Below are 18337 nucleotides of genomic sequence, written 5' to 3'. Positions count from 1 at the left end.
TTTTATCAGTTCCTCTAACTCTTTGTTAGTCAATGTTTCTCTATGGTTCTCAATTAATTCTTCAATTTCTTCCTCAAGGATGTCAACAAAGCCATCACCACCCACTTGCCTGGCCACCTGAACAATGGTTTCACTTCTTTGTCAATGGTCGGGAAATCCTTAAAATCATTCACACAGTCTTTCCATAGGTTTCGCCAACATGCATTGACTGTTTCAGGCTTGATTGCATCCACTGCCTGTTTAATATAAGTGATGCAATCAGCAATGTTGAAGGACTTCCAACACTCCATCACATTAAGACTGGGATCAGCATCCATAGCGCTACATATCCGTGAGATCGTAAGCCTCGTGTACGTGGCCTTGAAACAGCGAATCATGCCTTGGTCGAGAGGTTGGAGGATGGAGGTGGTATTGGGGGGGGGAGAAAGACGACTTCAACATCGTTATGTGCAAACCGGAGTGCCGCAGAGTGGCTGCAGGTGCATTGTCTACAATCAGCAACACTTTAAAGTCAAGTCCTTTCTCTTCGAGGTACTGCTTGACCTCCGGAATGAAGCACTTGTGGAACCAATCCAGAAATAATGTTGCTGTCACCCAAGCCTTTTTATTTGATTGCCAGAACACAGGCAGGAGATTTTTGTTCTTGCCTTTTAGGGCACGGGGATTTGCAGCCCTCTGGAGCAAGCCCAGCTTTATTAAATGCCCAGCCGCATTGCCACAAAACAACAGTCACACGGTCTTTAGCTGCTTTGAAGCCAGGGGCTTGTCTTTCTGATTTCGAAATGTAAGTGCGGTTGGGCATTTTTTTTTCCAGACAAGCCCAGTCTTGTCAGCATTAAAAACTTGTTCTGGAAGGTAGCCCTTTTCGTCTATGATTTTCTTTAATTGTTCGGGGTAGGCTTTTGCTGCCTCTTCATTGGCAGATGCAGCTTTACCAGTAGTCTGCACATTTTTGAGGTTGAAGCGTTTCCTAAAAACTGTTAAGCCAACCTTGGCTGGCTTTGAATTCCTTCTCATCAGAAGGCTGTCCCTCTTTGGGGGGAGATTTGAACAGCACTAACACAGGCTAAGAGCCTTTTCTCGCAATGTGTTGCCATTGATAGGCACACGTTTATGGTTCATGTCTTCCAGCCATAAGTTTAATGCCTTTTCAGTCTTCACTAAAAAGTCTTATCACGCACCTTGCTCGTCACCTTAGCAGTTATTGGAGCACTTGATGCCACGGCTTAATGAATTTCTCTCTCTCGAATCTTGATGGCACTGATGCTAGATTCGTTGCAGCCATATTTACGCGCCACGTTGGAGACCGACACACTGTCTCTCAATAAGTCCAACACAGCCAGTTTTCCTCCAGCGTTGGACCAGATTGCTGTTTCTTCAGTTGAGCACCAGAAGAAGTAGTTGGCTTCCGTTCAGGGACCATGTTGTACAAAAAATACGTATCTTTAAAAACTAGAATCACACTCAGCGTGGCGAGATGCTCACACTATGAGAGGCACGTGGTAACTGAGACCGACTGAGGGAACAGCAGATTCACATCTCCCATCTCACGCTCACTCTGAGGCATATGCTCATTGAGTGGAATGGTGGGCGGAATCGCCCGCACTATTTACAGGTATCTCGTTATTTTTGTTTTTTTTCTGCCGAGCGCATATAGTTGAATTTGCGTAAGTTAAATGCGCGTAAGATGCGACTCACCTGTACATTTTGATTTCCAGCAGCATAGAGAAGCTGCAGTGACACCAAAAAGTCACATGAATGCATTCTGTACTGCCGTCACTACCTAGTAAATACTCCTATGTCATTGCTAATAACAAGCATTAATCCCCCTGCACTGCATTGATTTTAGTAAGTTATTCTTTGGGAATCCAGGGAGCATGAAGCACAAGTGCTATGGTGGGAATTATCTGCTTTCAACCCTACGTAGACTCATCAAGGAATCTGCTTAACCTGGCATCATAGCTGACGTGCTGTATTCGCTGGGTAAGAGGTACAGTGACATTTTATTTTACTACCTCAAAGGCTACCAATATGCAATCTTGTTATTACAGTTTTGGATACTTTTTTGGTCCATTCCCCTCGATATACCCCGTAATAATTATCTGGCCGGGGCTCTGTTAAAGCTCATTCCTTTAGAACACAGCAGCTTTGACGTAGATTGTAAACCAGCAAAGTCAGAGAGAAAAATCAGTAACTTCTAAGGCTCTCACTCCCACAGAATCTGCAGGCTCAGCTAGAGCAGCTCAAGCTGGTCTGACACCATTGGTGGCAACACCTATGTGTTTACTGTGTCAAAAAAAAAAAAGGGGGGGGGGTCCAGGGAATAACACCTACACAGGAATAGCAGCGTGGCAGGCTGTTAAACTGATCTCTTGAACTTCCACAATACTATATCCCATGCAGAGTTTTGCCAGTTTCAAAGAGGGATTGGAGGTACCCAATTGCTAGTAGCTACCGAAAGCGTATTGTTCCACTGTCTGCTGGTGGGCTTGTTCTAGAGTTTACTTTAGGACGGAGTACAAACCTTTTTGCCAGTAATTTATTCATTTCTTCCATTAGTCCTCCTCCTCCTCCTCCACTACTTGTTCGATTGGCATCGCTCTTAGAGGCCCCACTGGGGCTGGAGCCTCCTGAACCATCTTCTGGCTTAAGACACAAATTGACATTGCAAGTCACCAGAGGAATTTATTGTAAGCACCGGCCCTTTCTGACTAGTTTAGATAATCACTCGGAGCAAAGCACCATGATTGCAGCATGCAGTCAGAGGCAGAAAGCACAATGGGCCAGAACGGAAGCAAATGTAATTCAGGTCAAACCCAGTGGCTAATTCACATATTAGGATTGGGAAACCCCCGTGGATTTTGTAAATACCTGAGCAAATGATGAAAATGACAACAAAATGCTTCTGAATTTCTGGTGAGATTATGCAACTCGTACTCCTCTCAGTGAGTGCCTACTCACACACAGGCTGCACAATCAAGCCTTTATTTGATAAGTCTAGTGTAGTTTTAACTACTTATCATCATGGTTGATAGCATAATACTAGTGAGTATTCTACAGGATACGCTGGAGAGAAACCAATTATGTCTTAGTCATATGAGAGATCGATGCAGGCACCTGCTAGTTAATCTTCACTGAGCAGTGAGGATCAAAGTGTGAATTACTGTAAAAACAAGTCAGGAAAAAAAACCAATTGGAAAATTTCCTCCTGAAAATTATAAAACCAAACATAGAAATCTGCTTTAAGGACTGTTTCTAATGGACAAGTGGCCACTTTAAAGGCCCAGCCACACTGCACGTGCAGGTCAGGAAAAGGCAAGTGCAAACGGTCATAAATAGCCACTGAATGTGCACCTGCAGTAATTGTGTATGCGACTGTGCACCTAACTTATTTAAAAATTTGACTCTAGGAGAGAAATCCTGGCTGCACTGAAGTCAGTGGGAGTTTTGCCATTGAATTCAATAGGGCCAGGATTTCATCCTACAGGTTTCCAGCCAGGGGTGAAAGTAAGGCGGTACAGGTCAGCACGGCGTACCAGTAAAAAGTGGCTTCCGGTACCAGTCCATACAGCTGACTTTAAGTCGCTTCCCATTTTGTGCCCCCTGTTGTGCTCACCGACGGGGGGCGGGAGGGGGGTAAAGAGGGGAGGCAAAAGGAGCAGCTGCCCTGGGGCTGGCGATTTAAAAGGGCCTGGGGCTCTGGCCGCCGCTGCCGGAGCCCCAGGCCCTTTAAATCGCCGTTGGAGCCCCGGGCGCCACGGGCCAGGCAGCGTGGATGGGGTGGCTGGGGGATGCTGACCCCTAGCCCTGCCCCTTCTGGGGGAGGAGGAAGGAGCCAGCCCTGTACCGGTAAGAGTTTAATTTTACTTTCACCCCTGTTTCCAGCACAAATCTTTTTCAGCCTTCCTTTCAGTAACAGCGTGTACAAGCAACTGACTTGTCACGGTCCATGGAATGGTCACTTAAAACACATTTCATTGGGCTTTGTAACGAATTCTGACTATCCATGAAATAGATTAGCAGAAGGTTAAATAAAACTAGGTCAAGCATTCCCCATTCTCCAGTGAAGGCCAGACTGTGTGAAAACCCCAGTGCCACAAACCTTACCCGTTGTACTCTCCTGAGTTTGGCACCAGCCAGGGCTGCTGCTAGTCCTGACATTGACCCATCGTCAGTGCTACCCCCGTGTCCTCCACCTGCCGGCAGTGGAGGTGGGGGAGGTGGCGCTGCTCCTGTAGGCGGAGGAGGTACTGGTGGGGGTGGCGGAGGTGGGGGCCCACTGGACGAAGCAGGGATTGTGGCAGCAGAGGGATGACCAGGTGGAAGAATGGGACCTGAAACATACAGAAGATTAAATAAAAATAAAGAACATTCTCCCCCATCTCACATACAACCCGTATTGACAATTGGGTGAATGAAGGTCTGATGACATACAATCAGAAGAATGATACACGCTGAGTATGTCAATGGTACATCCTCTGCTTTTTAGTTATCATCGGCAGCTGTGTCCTTATGCAAAACCCCTGAAATATGGAAACACCACCTATCCCGTCCTCTGGTCAGGCTATTGTTCTGTCTCAACACAGAGTACACTTTCTGGTTTACTGTTGGGATATCTCTTCTTCATTTTAACTTTTCAGATGCAGATACATAAATGTTATCAACTAACTCTGTGAACATCAAAGTCCACTTTTCAGATAAAATCCTGGGCTTTAGCTACACATTTCCATACAAGTTCCATTTAATGAAATTTGTGTGGCTAAATCCTCTGCCAGTCTTTGAAAATTAAGGGGCAAGTGTTCAATTTTAGCCATGGTGTACTTCAACAGAAGCTACTGCGTGTAGCAGCGTCCTTCAATGGACTGATTCGAATAGGTTAACGCCTCTGGTATATTTCTCCTATTTATAATGGGACAACAGAATGAGGATTCCATCAATGGTATGTCACCTAGAATTACTCCATCTCATCAAAGGCTTCTGTTGCTATTCAATTACAAACTCAACTGTGCAACAAACATTAATTTGAAAGAGGTTTTTTTAATTGGTTTACAGGGAAAATTTGGGAATGATATTCAGACAATAAGGCCTGATTGTCTATCTATTTAGTTTTGCTTTTTTAATAACGTCAACCATCATTGTGGTCAGTGATAACCTCCAACATTATGGTCACAACATTACTCCTGCTAATAACTATGCTCACAATGCTGCTCCTGCAACGAATTATAGGTGCTATTAGCAGTACATCAGCTATCTCCCTACTTATGTGGGCCCACAAATGAGATAGCTGGCAATTCATTGCGAGCACAGTGAATTATAGGTGCAAATTTACACCCACAAAATTAGAGGCCAGGCTGAGGCCTGGCTGAAAAATAATTGAGATTATAAATTGACCTCACTCAAAAATAATGAGCAAGATACTTCTCTGGTGTAAACTGGAATAAGTGTGTTGAAGAAAATGGTTATACAGTGACCTACACCAGTTGTGGGTCTGACCCAACAGAGGCAGCTGAAATATCTGGGGCAGGAAATTTGTCAGTGGACGAAATATACAAATGTTTCCCAAGTTCTCTAGGCACATCCATTTAAGCACAATATGTTTATACAGAGAGATGGGTCCAACTTGCAAAACCTGATCTGGATTTTGAACAGGCACAACACAGAGCTGTTCTAATCCAGGCATTTTAACAATACAGGCCATATGCAAAATACAGATCCACAAGCAGGCTAGTCTACACTGGAAAAGGTTTGCTGGTTCAGCTATCCTGGCAAATCTTCCTAGTGTAGTTGCAACTTATATGGACAAAAGAGTGTTTTTGCAGGTCTACCTTTTACTGGTTCCCCAAATGAAACAAGCCAGACTGGCAAGAGCACCTTTTCTGCATTTATACTAGGCCTTTCATCAGTATAAAAACGTTAAAAATATTATGCCCCAACTGTCATTATTACACTTGCAACAGTTTCTAGAGTAGATCTGGCCTCAGACTTTAAAAACACTCAAAAAACACACCCAAAGATTGGAGCATTTGGATATGAGGTTTTGTGTCAAGTCCACCACCAGTTATAGCACTAACCTTCCATACCTTTTCCCTATTTGTCTGAACTATCTCGTGCAGTAGTATTAGTCTTTGATTACTCAAGAGTTTTTCCCACATATTGTCCTGTGGCAGAGCTAACTGGGCTTTATGAACAATCAGGTCAAATCTAAAGCTTTTTTAACTGTTATAACTAATTCAAAACAAGTACTTACTCAAGTGGGAAATGGTTGATGAAGTCATGAAAGGAGGGGTCTTCTTGGACAAATTCACCTCAGATACAGCAGCATAAGCGGGAGGTAATGAAACAAAGTGTGACACGGCCTGGTACAATTGCTTTGGAGGATGAGGTGAAGGTTGGGAGGACTGAAAAGAAGCCTGGATATAGGAACCAGCAGGGCTGGTTATAACTGGTAGCTGAGAGATGGGTACAGTTTCTAAGTATGAGAAGAAAGACCCATCCACGCTTTTTATCTGGGTTCTAGAGGAGTTTAAAGGAATTTGTGTGGTTAGAGGTTCTTCGGGTTGGCTGTTCAGGCCTATCTGAGGTACATCTGCAGAGCCTTCTTGGACTGTTATATCTGTAGATCCCCTGATTCTGCCATTCTGGACAGGAATCACAGGAAGGACCTCTGGAATATGCGGCTGCAGGACAAAACCCTTCTGCACGGGGGATGTAGATGTTACAGGAGAAGAGGAAGACTGACGAGAGTGTGAAAGAGAGGAACGTCTAACAGGCTGGTGAGGTGCAAATGGAAAATGGGAAGGAGGCTCAGGCGGTGGGGACAAAGAGATCTGTTTGATGCTTTGTGTTACAGTCCTGTGGTTTGGCCATACTGGAGAGGAGAAGGAACCCAGGGAGGGTGAGAGCTCAGAGGCAGAATGTCTGTGACGAAGCTGTGGGAATTCTCTGGCTCTGTTAGAGGATTTGAAAGAGGTTTTACTACTGGTCTCGGGGATGGTAGATGCTGAAGAGATAACGTTGGCATAAGATGGCGGTGGAGGGGCAGCACCAGTGGAAGTAGAAGCACTGTAGTTACTGTAGTCAGGAGGAGGAGACTGGCAGTGGGAGGGGGAAGAAGACACTTTTATCTGAAGGGTAGAAACTAAAAGAACAGAAAAGAAAAGTGAAAAGAATAAAATGGGTATACAGCAAGGAATGAAAACAAGGCAGAGTGGTTAGGAGACAAGGAATTAAAAAGTAAATTAAAGCAGAAAATAATAAATAAAAAAGGATGGTGTAGTCACGATTTTAGTGATGTCCAGATGACAGCAGCAATCGAGAGCTGTTCCTTCCTTTAGTTCAAAGCAGTGACACACACAGCATAGGCTAGAGGTTTTGCTTTGATGTTTGTAAAGCTTCTTCTAACCCTACAAACCATCTTGAGTCAGAATTACACACATTACCTTTGTTCCAAGGACAGTGGCAAGTGACACTTTGAACATAAAGACAGGCACACAGGTTGTGAACAGCACAGAGATGCCTCCATACATGCAAGAGGGCGCTCAGCTGGAAATGTCACTATCTCACATATCATGCCTATGTCAAGGTTCCTCGCAGAAGCAGAGGTACATCTGTTTGTTTCATTTGTTTTAACTGACACAAAATGGCACACAGTTGTGTGTGCCCAAATTAGGAGTTCAAAGCTGCGGAGCATTATTGTTTATGACTGCCACAGGTGACATTTTCTGTGGACACAACTGAGCTGCTTTTAAATTAAAAAAAGCTGAGCAAAAACTAATCTTTCCCCCCCAGATTCACAAAAAATTCTGGCTTCTTTTTTACATATTTTTTCACAAAAGCAAAAGCCAGATCTTGTAGACAGAAACTTCTCTTCCCACCTCACCACTTATCAGGTATACTTTCCCACTAAACTTACACAAGCCCTCTCACCCTATTATTCCAACTAACGGACTCTTACAGTCAGATTCTCTTCTGTACACCCCGTGGAAAGCTGGAAGAGCCAGGCACAGACAGCTGATCTCTGGGTAGGGGGATCCTATAGTGCCATGGAGCTAGTAGAGTGATTCCTATGCTACCCACTCTCCCTGTGGCTGTGTAGAAAGTGTGGCCTTTTCTGCACCCCAGTGACATCAGTCCCTTGGCACTGTGGGCAGCAGCATAATTTAGAGCAGCCTTTACACTGCTCAGTCTTAAGCCGGTCTCAAAGCTAGCATGGGACTGGAAGAGCACAAAGCTTTGCTTAAATCCACCTTTACATGTCCCATCTGAGTTGCGCTGTGTGCACTGAAGTTTGGACCTTAAATTTCAGTCAAATCGGTGAAATAATGCAGCCATGTTCCAATTTATTAGTTTAAGTCTCTAACTGAAAATGCTTTGAAATCCCATAATGATTATAGCTATATTTAGCAGGCCAGTTATTTCTGTAATAACACATGACAACCACCACCAGCTAGAGGAGACAGGAAGGGAGAGGAATATGTTTGCATTGTTTACAGTTACATTGCACTGCACTGTTTGATACATGCCTGTGGTAGAGGTTCTTCTTTCCAGAGATTCCTGGCGCTGTTGCTGCTGCTGCTCCATCACTTGCCTAAAACAACGGTTTTTAAAACATTCTGGTTTTATTTTTTACTCTTTTTAGAAAACATTCTATACACTGAGATGGGCCCAAGTAATAGAGTTTGCATCTATGGGGGCATTAATCGGCCCATTATAGAAATAAGGGCTAGACCGAAAGGGCTGAGTTGAGTTCTGATCTCATGTACACTGGTATAACTCCACTGATTTCGGTGGAGTTTCTCTTGATTTACACCAGAGAAAGTGAGATCAGAATAGGGCCCTGCACTTGGAGCATATTGCAAATACTTGTAACAGAAGCTTGTAATTTATGTGATAATTCTATAATGGATATTAAAATGTGGAATAGCCAATGAACTTAAAGTAAGAGAGTACTGCAGTGTCTCAGATCCCAATCCAGCATAGCTCTTAAGCATATGCTTAACTTGAAGCAGCTGAGGAGTTCCACTAAAGTCAATGGGATACCTAATGTGCTTAAGTTAAGCACATGCTTAAATACTGTGCTGATATGGGGCACAAGGAATGGCAGTATACTGATAAGAATTTAAAGAAATGTGATTTGGGTTTAGTGGTTGATTGTACATAGCCAACTGCTTCACAGAGGTGTATAAAAAAATTCCTTTATTACAACCATAGAGTTTTGCAGGTGAACAAAGTATTAGACACCTGGTTAACAGAATGATCATGTAATACTTTAAATACCATGAGCCAAATTTTGTCCTCAGTTACTGCTGAGATCAACAGGACCAATATTTCTTGACTGTCTGAATAAGCAATGACCACAAAATTACTCTGCTGAATTTTTAATAGCCTTATGATCATGAGCAAAGTGTTGATTTCAATACTTTCATATGTAAAGCTTTGCAGGGTTGGGCTCTTGGTTGGAAATACATAATACAAAGCAATCTATTAGAATATTCTGTATCAATGGTTTAATAAAACATTCCAAAAATCTTCTCCATTTTATTGAGTTACGCAGTTCCCCAAATTTCCCACTAGAGGTCCTCTCTTTCACACTAACAGTCCTGAAGAAATATTGCTCACTATAATTGATATAATCTCTATTTGACTTTTTTTTGGTTAACTAAAAAGCCGAACAGCTAAAACTAGATTAACAGTTAGCTATTTTAGAATTGACATGATATGAACTATATATTTCAACAACACTTAGATGTGACTCATATTGTGGAAGGAAATTATATTTATATTACACATACAAAAGAATGGTTTCAGAGTAGCAGCCGTGTTAGTCTGTATCCGCAAAAAGAAAAGGAGGACTTGTGGCACCTTAGAGACTAACAAATTTATTTGAGCATGCTAGCTCACGAAAGCTTATGCTCAAATAAATTTGTTAGTCTCTAAGGTGACACAAAAGAATGTTACATTTGCAAAGTCAGGCACTCGAAAGTCAAAGCACTTAATTTGGTCCTCTTGTGTATATGCGTTATGATACTGTCTAATTATATAATCATGTCATATATTTTCCATAGGACCCCAGCCTCATTTTATGTACAGTCGAGTAACCTTAACTATAGGTGGTGCTACCAGCTCTGCCTATAATGAATTGATACGCAGCGGCCGCTTTAAATAGGTTTTCCCTGTTATATTTTATATGCATTGTATTTTAAAATACATATATTTGATTTACTGTGGAACTTATGATTTTTACTATATGTAAATGACATGTCCAGAAAAATTACATTAGGGTATGTACAAATAAAGTTAAATGCTTTAATTTACATGACAGACATTCCTACATTTTAGGCTCCTAGCAATGGATTGGCCCATCCATAATTAGGATTATTCATTATGCAGTGATCAATCTTGTACTAGATTCACAATAGAAACCTGGAATGTAACTCCTCCACATGAAGTCACAGGGTATAAATTGTATGCAATGGTGCAATTTTTGGAAGAGCAGTAAGGGCACATGGAAATTATACTGTAAGAGATGGAGTCCGCGCAGCGTGTTGCATGTCCCATTGCGGTCCCAGTGCTGGGCTGAAGTGAAAAATCTAGCAGAACGTTCTCTCCCTAACTGTTCCCACTGCTGGAGGGGGAGCTTGGCCCAGCTGGGAACCGCAAGTCTGTATATGCTCCCAAGGGAAGGACCCAATGCAGACACTTGAATTTCTGGCTGGCCCTGGCTGGCCGGCTGCACCCTACATGTGCTAAGGGTTCAATCCTACAAACATTTGTTTATGTGAGCAGACCTTACACACATAAATTGTCACATTTATATCAATGGAACTAAGGAAAGATTATTTATGTGAGTAAAGATTTGCAGGAGAGGGCCTTATGTACATACTAAGGGCTACTGATACCAGTACGGTACTACTCAGTATGAGTAGGAGTAGCCAGATTGGGCCCTGTGACTTTAATCTATGTTGTGTTTAAAATAGTTAAATAAAATCTTTTAAACAAATGCATTTTGCATTGTTTTCCTCATCTTCATTTTCCTGCCCACACAAAACTTTAGGATAAGATTTTCAAAACGGACACACCTACAGTTAGGCCTTTGGTTGCTCTCACTCTGCTGGCATTGTCGAAGCAGGAACTCTCCCCTAGTGTAGACACACTTATAAAAGTGTATCTACTGGCGTAGCCAATACTGGTTCAGTAACTGCACTAGGACTTTTACCAGCATATGTATGGTACAATGTGTTGGTAAAAAACCCACATCCCTTACTGACGTAATTATGCTGGTAAAACTTAAGTGTAAACCAAGTCTTAGGCTCCTACATCTATATTTAGGCACCTATATTTGTGGCTTCATTTTCAAAAGTTCTGAGCACCCAGCCACTCCCATTGATTTAGACAGTATCTATAAAATTAGCTCTTTACTGGTATAGGAATACAGCTGTACTATACTGGCAAAGTGCGCCAAGTGTGGATGCAGCTATATCGGCAACACTATGCTCTGTACCGTTAAAGTAAAACCACCCCTGCAACAAACACAACAGGGCTATACCACTAAAAGAGCAGCTTTGTCTGTATAGCTGCGTCTACACTAGGGACTTCTGCCAGCACAGGGATCACACACCTTTTCCCATCCCTGACCAGCAGGGCTATGCTGGCATACGTCTGCAGTGCAGACATAGCCTTCAATAAGAACAGGATTAGGCTCGTATTGTGCAGGGCATATTTCACACAAAGCACTGCAAAAAACACGCATATTCCCCACACCTCTCTGAACCACCACCAGCATACTGGTGCACATCAGGGAGTCTCCTCTGTGAACTTTCTGAAAGTTGAATAGTCCCAAAAATAAATCTTGACTCTCTGAAATGAAACAGTCTCTCCCTCTGTCCTTTAATATTGATGTGGAAACCTTCATTAAATTTGAAGTCTTTTCTATGGGCCACATCCTGCCTGGTCCTTACGTGGATTTGCAGTGTGTGGGGCATTGCAAGGACCAGGCAGAATTGTACTACTGGTGCTTACTGGAGAGCAGCAACTACTCCCTCCCTATACCACCAGGGGTGCAGTGTCCCAAAGGGGAGAGATTCCTGCGTGCCCACATACCAGCAAACAGAGTACGTCAGTGGCATGTAGGGTAGTAAGCGGCACCATGGCCCAAAGGAACCTGGGGAGATATCCTGACTGTGAGTTGTTCCTACAGGCATAGCAGAAGCCCTCTGAGCCCTGAGTGTTTGTGATGTCATTAAGACGGACTTCTACAATTTCTGCTACTTGGTCTTAGCTGCGTTCTGCAAATACGTTCCACTAAAATCCTGACAAAGCTATTTCTTATTTATTCCAAACTTTAGGTCAATTCCCCCAAAGGTCCAACTGCACCCCTGCTGTGACTCCATTCACTCCAGCAATGACTTGGGCCCACTTGTTTAGAGAAATTTTTGCAACTTTCTAATTTAAAACAACATCTTGGCAATAAACCTTTCCTTAAATTCTTAGAGTTCTGTCCTCTGCTGGCGAATATCGGGGTAGCTCCACTGACTTCAAAGTGCTCCAGCATACACCAGCTGAAGGTCTGATCCAATCATTCTTTGTCACCTGTATTATGGCAGAATGTAACTGCAAGCCTACTTAGTGTTCATTGTATGGGACAGACTGTGCACCTGGATGAGGGCTGGGGAGTTGGGACACACAGCCTTCTCCTCTTGTCCACCTGCCCACAGTTTAACTGGGGAGCACAGGCACTACTAGCCACAGTGCCAGCCTCCATAAAATTGGTGGAATGAGGAGAAGGACACAGCCCTGACTCTTCACTCTGGTCAGGAGAGTTGGCCCAGTATGAACAGGAGTCCATGCTGCACCTTTCAAAGGAAGGGGCTGCTCCTGCTCCATTGTGCATTCCCTAATGCCCCAGGAGGAATTCTGGCTGAATCAGCACGTCACATCAAAAATTAGCATTACAGTTTGGCTATGGGTGACGTATGCAACAAAATGCAACCTAAGCATAATTTCTTTTGGACATCAATATGCGGACACGCATACAGTCAGAGACAAGGCAGAATAGGAGACAGAAAACAACTGTGGCCTATAAGCCAAGATACACATTTAGATCAGGACTCTTATTTGGATTCACAACTCCATTTTAAAGTTTTATTCAGTCGTCATCCTAGGTCAAGGCATGATCCTAATAAAGGGAACTATAAACCTTTCAGGAAGTAGCACCAAACCCAAAGGGTTAAATTCATCACCAGGAACGCATACTGCCAATAGCGTGGGCTCTATGCAACATGATCTGCTACTGCTAAGAACTGATCCAATACAGGATCATATAAAGCTCTCTTACTAAGCTTAAGAAAAAAGCACACTAAAACATGATGCAAATTACTTTAAAACTGGTGTTATCTGTATCTCTGGATATCAGTATATCTTATTCTTGCCTTTTAGTTGAAAAAAATATCTGGGGTTTGAGTTCTTTACTATTTAGTAACTAAAAATCATTGCAGATAAGCCAGAATCATGCCAGAATTTAGCTGTATAAAACAACTAAAAAGTTAAATATGGAAAAAATGGCATCTATTAGCAAAGGTGTCCTGCTTCCTATACATTGACTGCACATAAATAAAATATAAAATCATGTTAATTCACTAAAACTAAGTAGTTTGAACTCACCAAGTATTTTCAGAATAATGATATTCAAAGTACGAAATTATCATTACTAAGTGAGCCAAGTGCTGGTTAAAGCAGTCTGGCTAGTGATTTTTAAGTATAATAATGAGCCGGTAGAAGGTTTCTCTTTTAAATGTGTGTGAATGCATGTGTATGTGTGTACACAAATGACACACAGATGCCCCACTGTTATAGAGTCAGGAATGGTCCTGTTTGGGAATCCAGGGTGTACATGGGACAATGGGGACTCTGCCCATTGGAGATATGCAGTGTTCAATTTGTGTGCTGGAGCCAGAGTATATTTCCTAATTTCAAATTTTTTTTGATAAACCCTTAACAAACAAACAAAAGATGAACTGTGGGAAACTACAGAGTGTTAAGTCTGACCAGTTACAGGTGCCATCAACCTGAATGTGACCAAATCAGGGCCAGATTTTGCAAATGGATATACACAAGCAGACCTCTCTGCCCTGGTAGAGCCCCACTGACTACAACTGCATGATTGGGGCCATAATTAGTATAATTAACATGGGTCATTTCTTTTAAATATAAAATCATTTGAATCTAATACATTCTTTTCAAATTTTATTTCTTACCTTCGCTGCACTTCCATTTCATCCGGAGAGGGTCCATTCTGAACTTGGCGCTGGATATTTGGACCTATGTAAAATACAACAAATTATAATTAGCAAAGCAAATGCTGTGACAACATTGCTACCATTTCTGAAACACAGTGCTGTTCACAGACTCCTTGAGCACACGTAAAAAGAGAGATCAGCGCAAAGATTCAAGAAGCAGGTTTTCTACCCTTTATTAATTTTAACATACACTGAGTCAGATGCTGAGCTTCTGATGAATGTAGCTTCCGTTTCATTGACAGAAACTGGCCCAATATCAGCATGTTGGAACAGATCTATCAAGTAACTAATAGGCATTGGTGATAACTTTAGACAACATAATGTAATTGTGTTAGAGTGAAGATCTGCAGACCTGCAACATTCGAAAGGATGATGTGGTACAACTATTAACCAAACTGCACAGTTTAAGTTTCTACAGAGTTTAAACCAGGCCTGGTTGGATAGGCTCTTTTCAACCTATCCTTTGCTGCATACACTGTGCAAGTTCTCTGTGTGGAACTTCCACTGATATCCAATATGCAGAATGAGTACAGAATGGTGATAGGTATCAAAGGACAAGAGATCACAGCATGGATCAGAGAGAGCTCTTTGCCCTAAGAGGGTTGCTCAGCTTCACTTCACTGTTCTCTCATCCACACCATTCATAAAGGCAGCCTCAACAGCACTTATTGATTTATAGCACTCAGAGGACAAATGTAGGAGGTCATGTAAACAGTAGTGTACATTCCATATTGGTAACTCTGCATAGGTCAGTGTAAGGGAATGTAAGCTGGTGCCTCTGAAGTACCAAGCCGGCAGAAGGGCAGTGTTAAAGCAAGAAAAAGCAACAACCAGGAGGATGTAAGACTATGTAAGATAAAGCATGTGTGTTACAGGCTTTGTTTTTCCTTCTCCAATCCTGACTGTCCACTTTCCCAGAAGGAGTTACGCCAAGTTAAATCCTCACTAACATATGCTGATTTACCAACATTTAACTTATGTCCCAATTTAGGTCACATTTCTGCATTTGGTCCTAGCAGTTTAATCTGCTTCTCTTCTTGGACACCTTTATTAAGTTCACTAGTGTTTACATATTATTTTCTGAGAGGAATGAAAATAAATAACAAACACAGTTGTTAATAATCTATGCTTTATTAAATTCTATGTGTGAAATACTGGCCCCATTGAAATCAATGGGAGTTTTGCCATTGGAGTCAATGGGTGATACTTACAGAACTCTATTAAATGCTACAGGAAGTCTCCTTAGAGGGAACATTTTGAAATAACGTGGCCATAAAGTGCCCAGTGCACAGAATCATTATGGACTTTGGGCTTGTAAAATTTCAAATTTAAAGGTTCAGCCTTTTTTTATCCTCCAAGACAGTCAGAACAAAATGCTTACGATCAGAATATTTATAAATATGTATATCTAATAGACTCCTCTCATAACTCAAAAATTGCTGAGATTTCTCTCAAATTCTCAGTTTTTTAAAAAAAATGTCCCGTTGGGCAGACAAAAAGCATTGAAAAGGTGAATATTTTTGAGTTATGAGTGCATGAAAAAGAGAGGGTATAATGGAAATTGATTCGCAACCTTACCTACAGCAGTCTGTACTACTGACAGCAATAATATACTGTGGACGGCTGGGTGTCGATATCTGCATACTCCAGATAGAAACACACACCGAGTTTACATAATGTACATGATGGAGTGATGTGGCATAAGGGTTTTATAGGCCTGAGTTTTTGATGATCACTGACAGAAGGAAAAGCCAGGAGCGAGTTTAAACGGGGCATCAAAAGTTTTATTGGCACCCGTCTAGCTCACCCCACATAATCACGTATTTTTCTATGACACAGTAGATTCTACTGAAAAATTATTTTATAAGGGTTTAAAAACCGTTGGTACTATTTTTCTCTGTTTGCAAAGACTGGTTTCCTGAGTGTCATTAACGCCACTGTGCCCAAGGATTCAGAAGTTATGTCTACACAGCAAAGAAAAACCTGCGGCTGGCCTGTGCCAACTGACTCAGACTCGCAGGGCTCAGGCTGTGGAGCGGTTTCATTGCTGTGCAGACTTCTGGGCTCAGGCTGGAGCCCAAGGTCTTGGACCCTCCCACCTCACAGGGTCCTAGACAAATACAATTGAAATCAGAAAAATTAATAAACGTAAGTATAAGAATCAGATAAGTAAAGTGGTTTCCTGCATTGTTCATACTTCAACTTTATGGGGACCATTTGAAGTAACAAGGTCAGTGGAGATCCCTGGCATGACCATACTATGGCTTTTGCCATTCTGTGTCATCCCTGGTGATTCACTTTGGACAGAAAAGTAAGTGGAGAACATCATAATAGGATGAACCCACCAGTAGTAATCAGGTATTACACCTCTTAATTCATAAATTTACCTATCAGTGACCACTTAACTAAGTCTCAGTCCCTCTGCATAAGTAGCTTTTCAGGTAACCATAATTAGGGGTTCGGTTTGTTGCCATAGGCTAGATGCATCAATGTATTTGCATCACCGTCAACACCTTTCCCAATATTTCCAGTACGTCAATGCGGCTAACTGTGAGGGTACATGTTGCTCAAAACCCACCTACGATTTGGTTATTTTCCAGCTTAAACTATCTTGCGGTTAACATGTTTACAACAGGGCACTTATTGCTAAATACTATAACCTTAGCTTAGTGGCTCTCAACCTTCCCAGACTATTATACCCCTTTCAGGAATCTGATTTCTCTTGTGGATCCCCAAGTTCCACCTTACTTAAAAACTACTTGCTTTCAAAATCAGACAAAAAAATACTCAAGTGTCAGAGCACACTATTACTGAAAAGTTGCTTACTTTCTCATTTTTACCATATAATTATAAAATAAATCAACCGGTATATAAATATTGTGCTTACATTTCAGTGTATAGTATATAGAGCAGTATAAACAAGTCATTGTCTGTATGAAATGTTAGTTTGTACTGAATTTGCTAGTGCTTTTTGTGTAGCCTGTTGTAAAACTATGCAAATATCTAAATGAGTTGACATACCCCTTGGAAGACCTCTGCGTTCCCCAGGGGTACGTGTACTCCTGCTTGAGAACCACTGTCCTAGGTCACTAATGCTAAGTCTTTATGCTTCTTAAACTAACAAAATTGTAACTACTATAACTAGTAGGCATCCCTAGGCCTCAGCTTATTGCCACGCCTATCTTAATATGAAAAAAGAAAAGGAGGACTTGTGGCACCTTAGAGTCTCTACGGTGCCACAAGTCCTCCTTTTCTTTTTGCGAATACAGACTAACACGGCTGCTACTCTGAAACCTACCTTAAGAGAATACTCATATTGTATGTTCCCCTACTTGTGTTTTAGCTATACTGGCATCACTTATAACTAATAAAAGCACTTTTATACACAATATCTCAGTGAAGCTCGTCTTGTAACCTCTCCAGGATCAGGTCAGGCTCACAGGTCAATAGCCCACACATACTTGTAGATGCAAAAAAGGTGGCCAGGTTTTAAAAATCTGTCCCTTTATCTCAAAAATTGTACTATGTAGCTCCAGCCCTTAGAGTATGGAACAGACCGAACTGAATTCTGCCAACTCTATTTTAAATTTCTTTTTTGCTTAATTATATTAATATAACTTGATTTCATCTCCTTGATGAGGGCTCCATATACCTCTGTTCTGTACATTAATACATTAGCAGGGTCTCTTATTTAAGATCCTAGTTAAAGAATTTTAATTGGCATCTTGTTTTCTTTTATTTGTTAACAGCGTGTAATGTGCTTAAAGTGAAGACATTTTATTCCTCATTAAAAACACTTATCTGTTGAAACTGACAAACTCTCTATGACATCTTAAGAAATGGCCTTCTCCACACATGCAAAAGAAAAAGTCAGATGGGAAGAAGTTATTCAGGACTTAAACAACGGACATTCTCTCTCTCTCTTACACACACACACCCCTTCCATCAAGATGGTGTGGAATTTACATGTATATTCAGTTAAAGGGCCAGATGTTCATTTCAGATGCTCAGTGTATACTGCCACATAGCTCAAAAAGTTCCAT

General features: G+C 41.7%; 1 protein-coding gene across 6 annotated transcripts in view; it reads right to left on the bottom strand.

The window, feature by feature from the left end:
• The window catches only part of EVL (Enah/Vasp-like), a 213145-nt gene that overhangs the window by 20594 nt on the left and 174214 nt on the right, over positions 1-18337 (bottom strand). For all 6 annotated transcript variants that reach the window (XM_043548410.1, XM_037900939.2, XM_037900940.2 and 3 more), the window contains exons 4-7: positions 14253-14316; positions 8523-8587; positions 4108-4334; positions 2525-2646 (exon numbers count right to left, since the gene is read on the bottom strand). In XM_043548410.1, the coding sequence (XP_043404345.1) occupies positions 2525-2646; positions 4108-4334; positions 8523-8587; positions 14253-14316 (478 nt within the window). The remainder of the gene's footprint in view (positions 1-2524; positions 2647-4107; positions 4335-8522; positions 8588-14252; positions 14317-18337) is intronic.

This window comes from Chelonia mydas, chromosome 6 (assembly GCF_015237465.2).
Source record: "Chelonia mydas isolate rCheMyd1 chromosome 6, rCheMyd1.pri.v2, whole genome shotgun sequence".
Classification (NCBI taxonomy): Eukaryota; Metazoa; Chordata; order Testudines; family Cheloniidae; genus Chelonia; species Chelonia mydas.
Note: the sequence above shows the minus strand (reverse complement) of the source record. Positions and strands in the feature narration are given on the sequence as shown.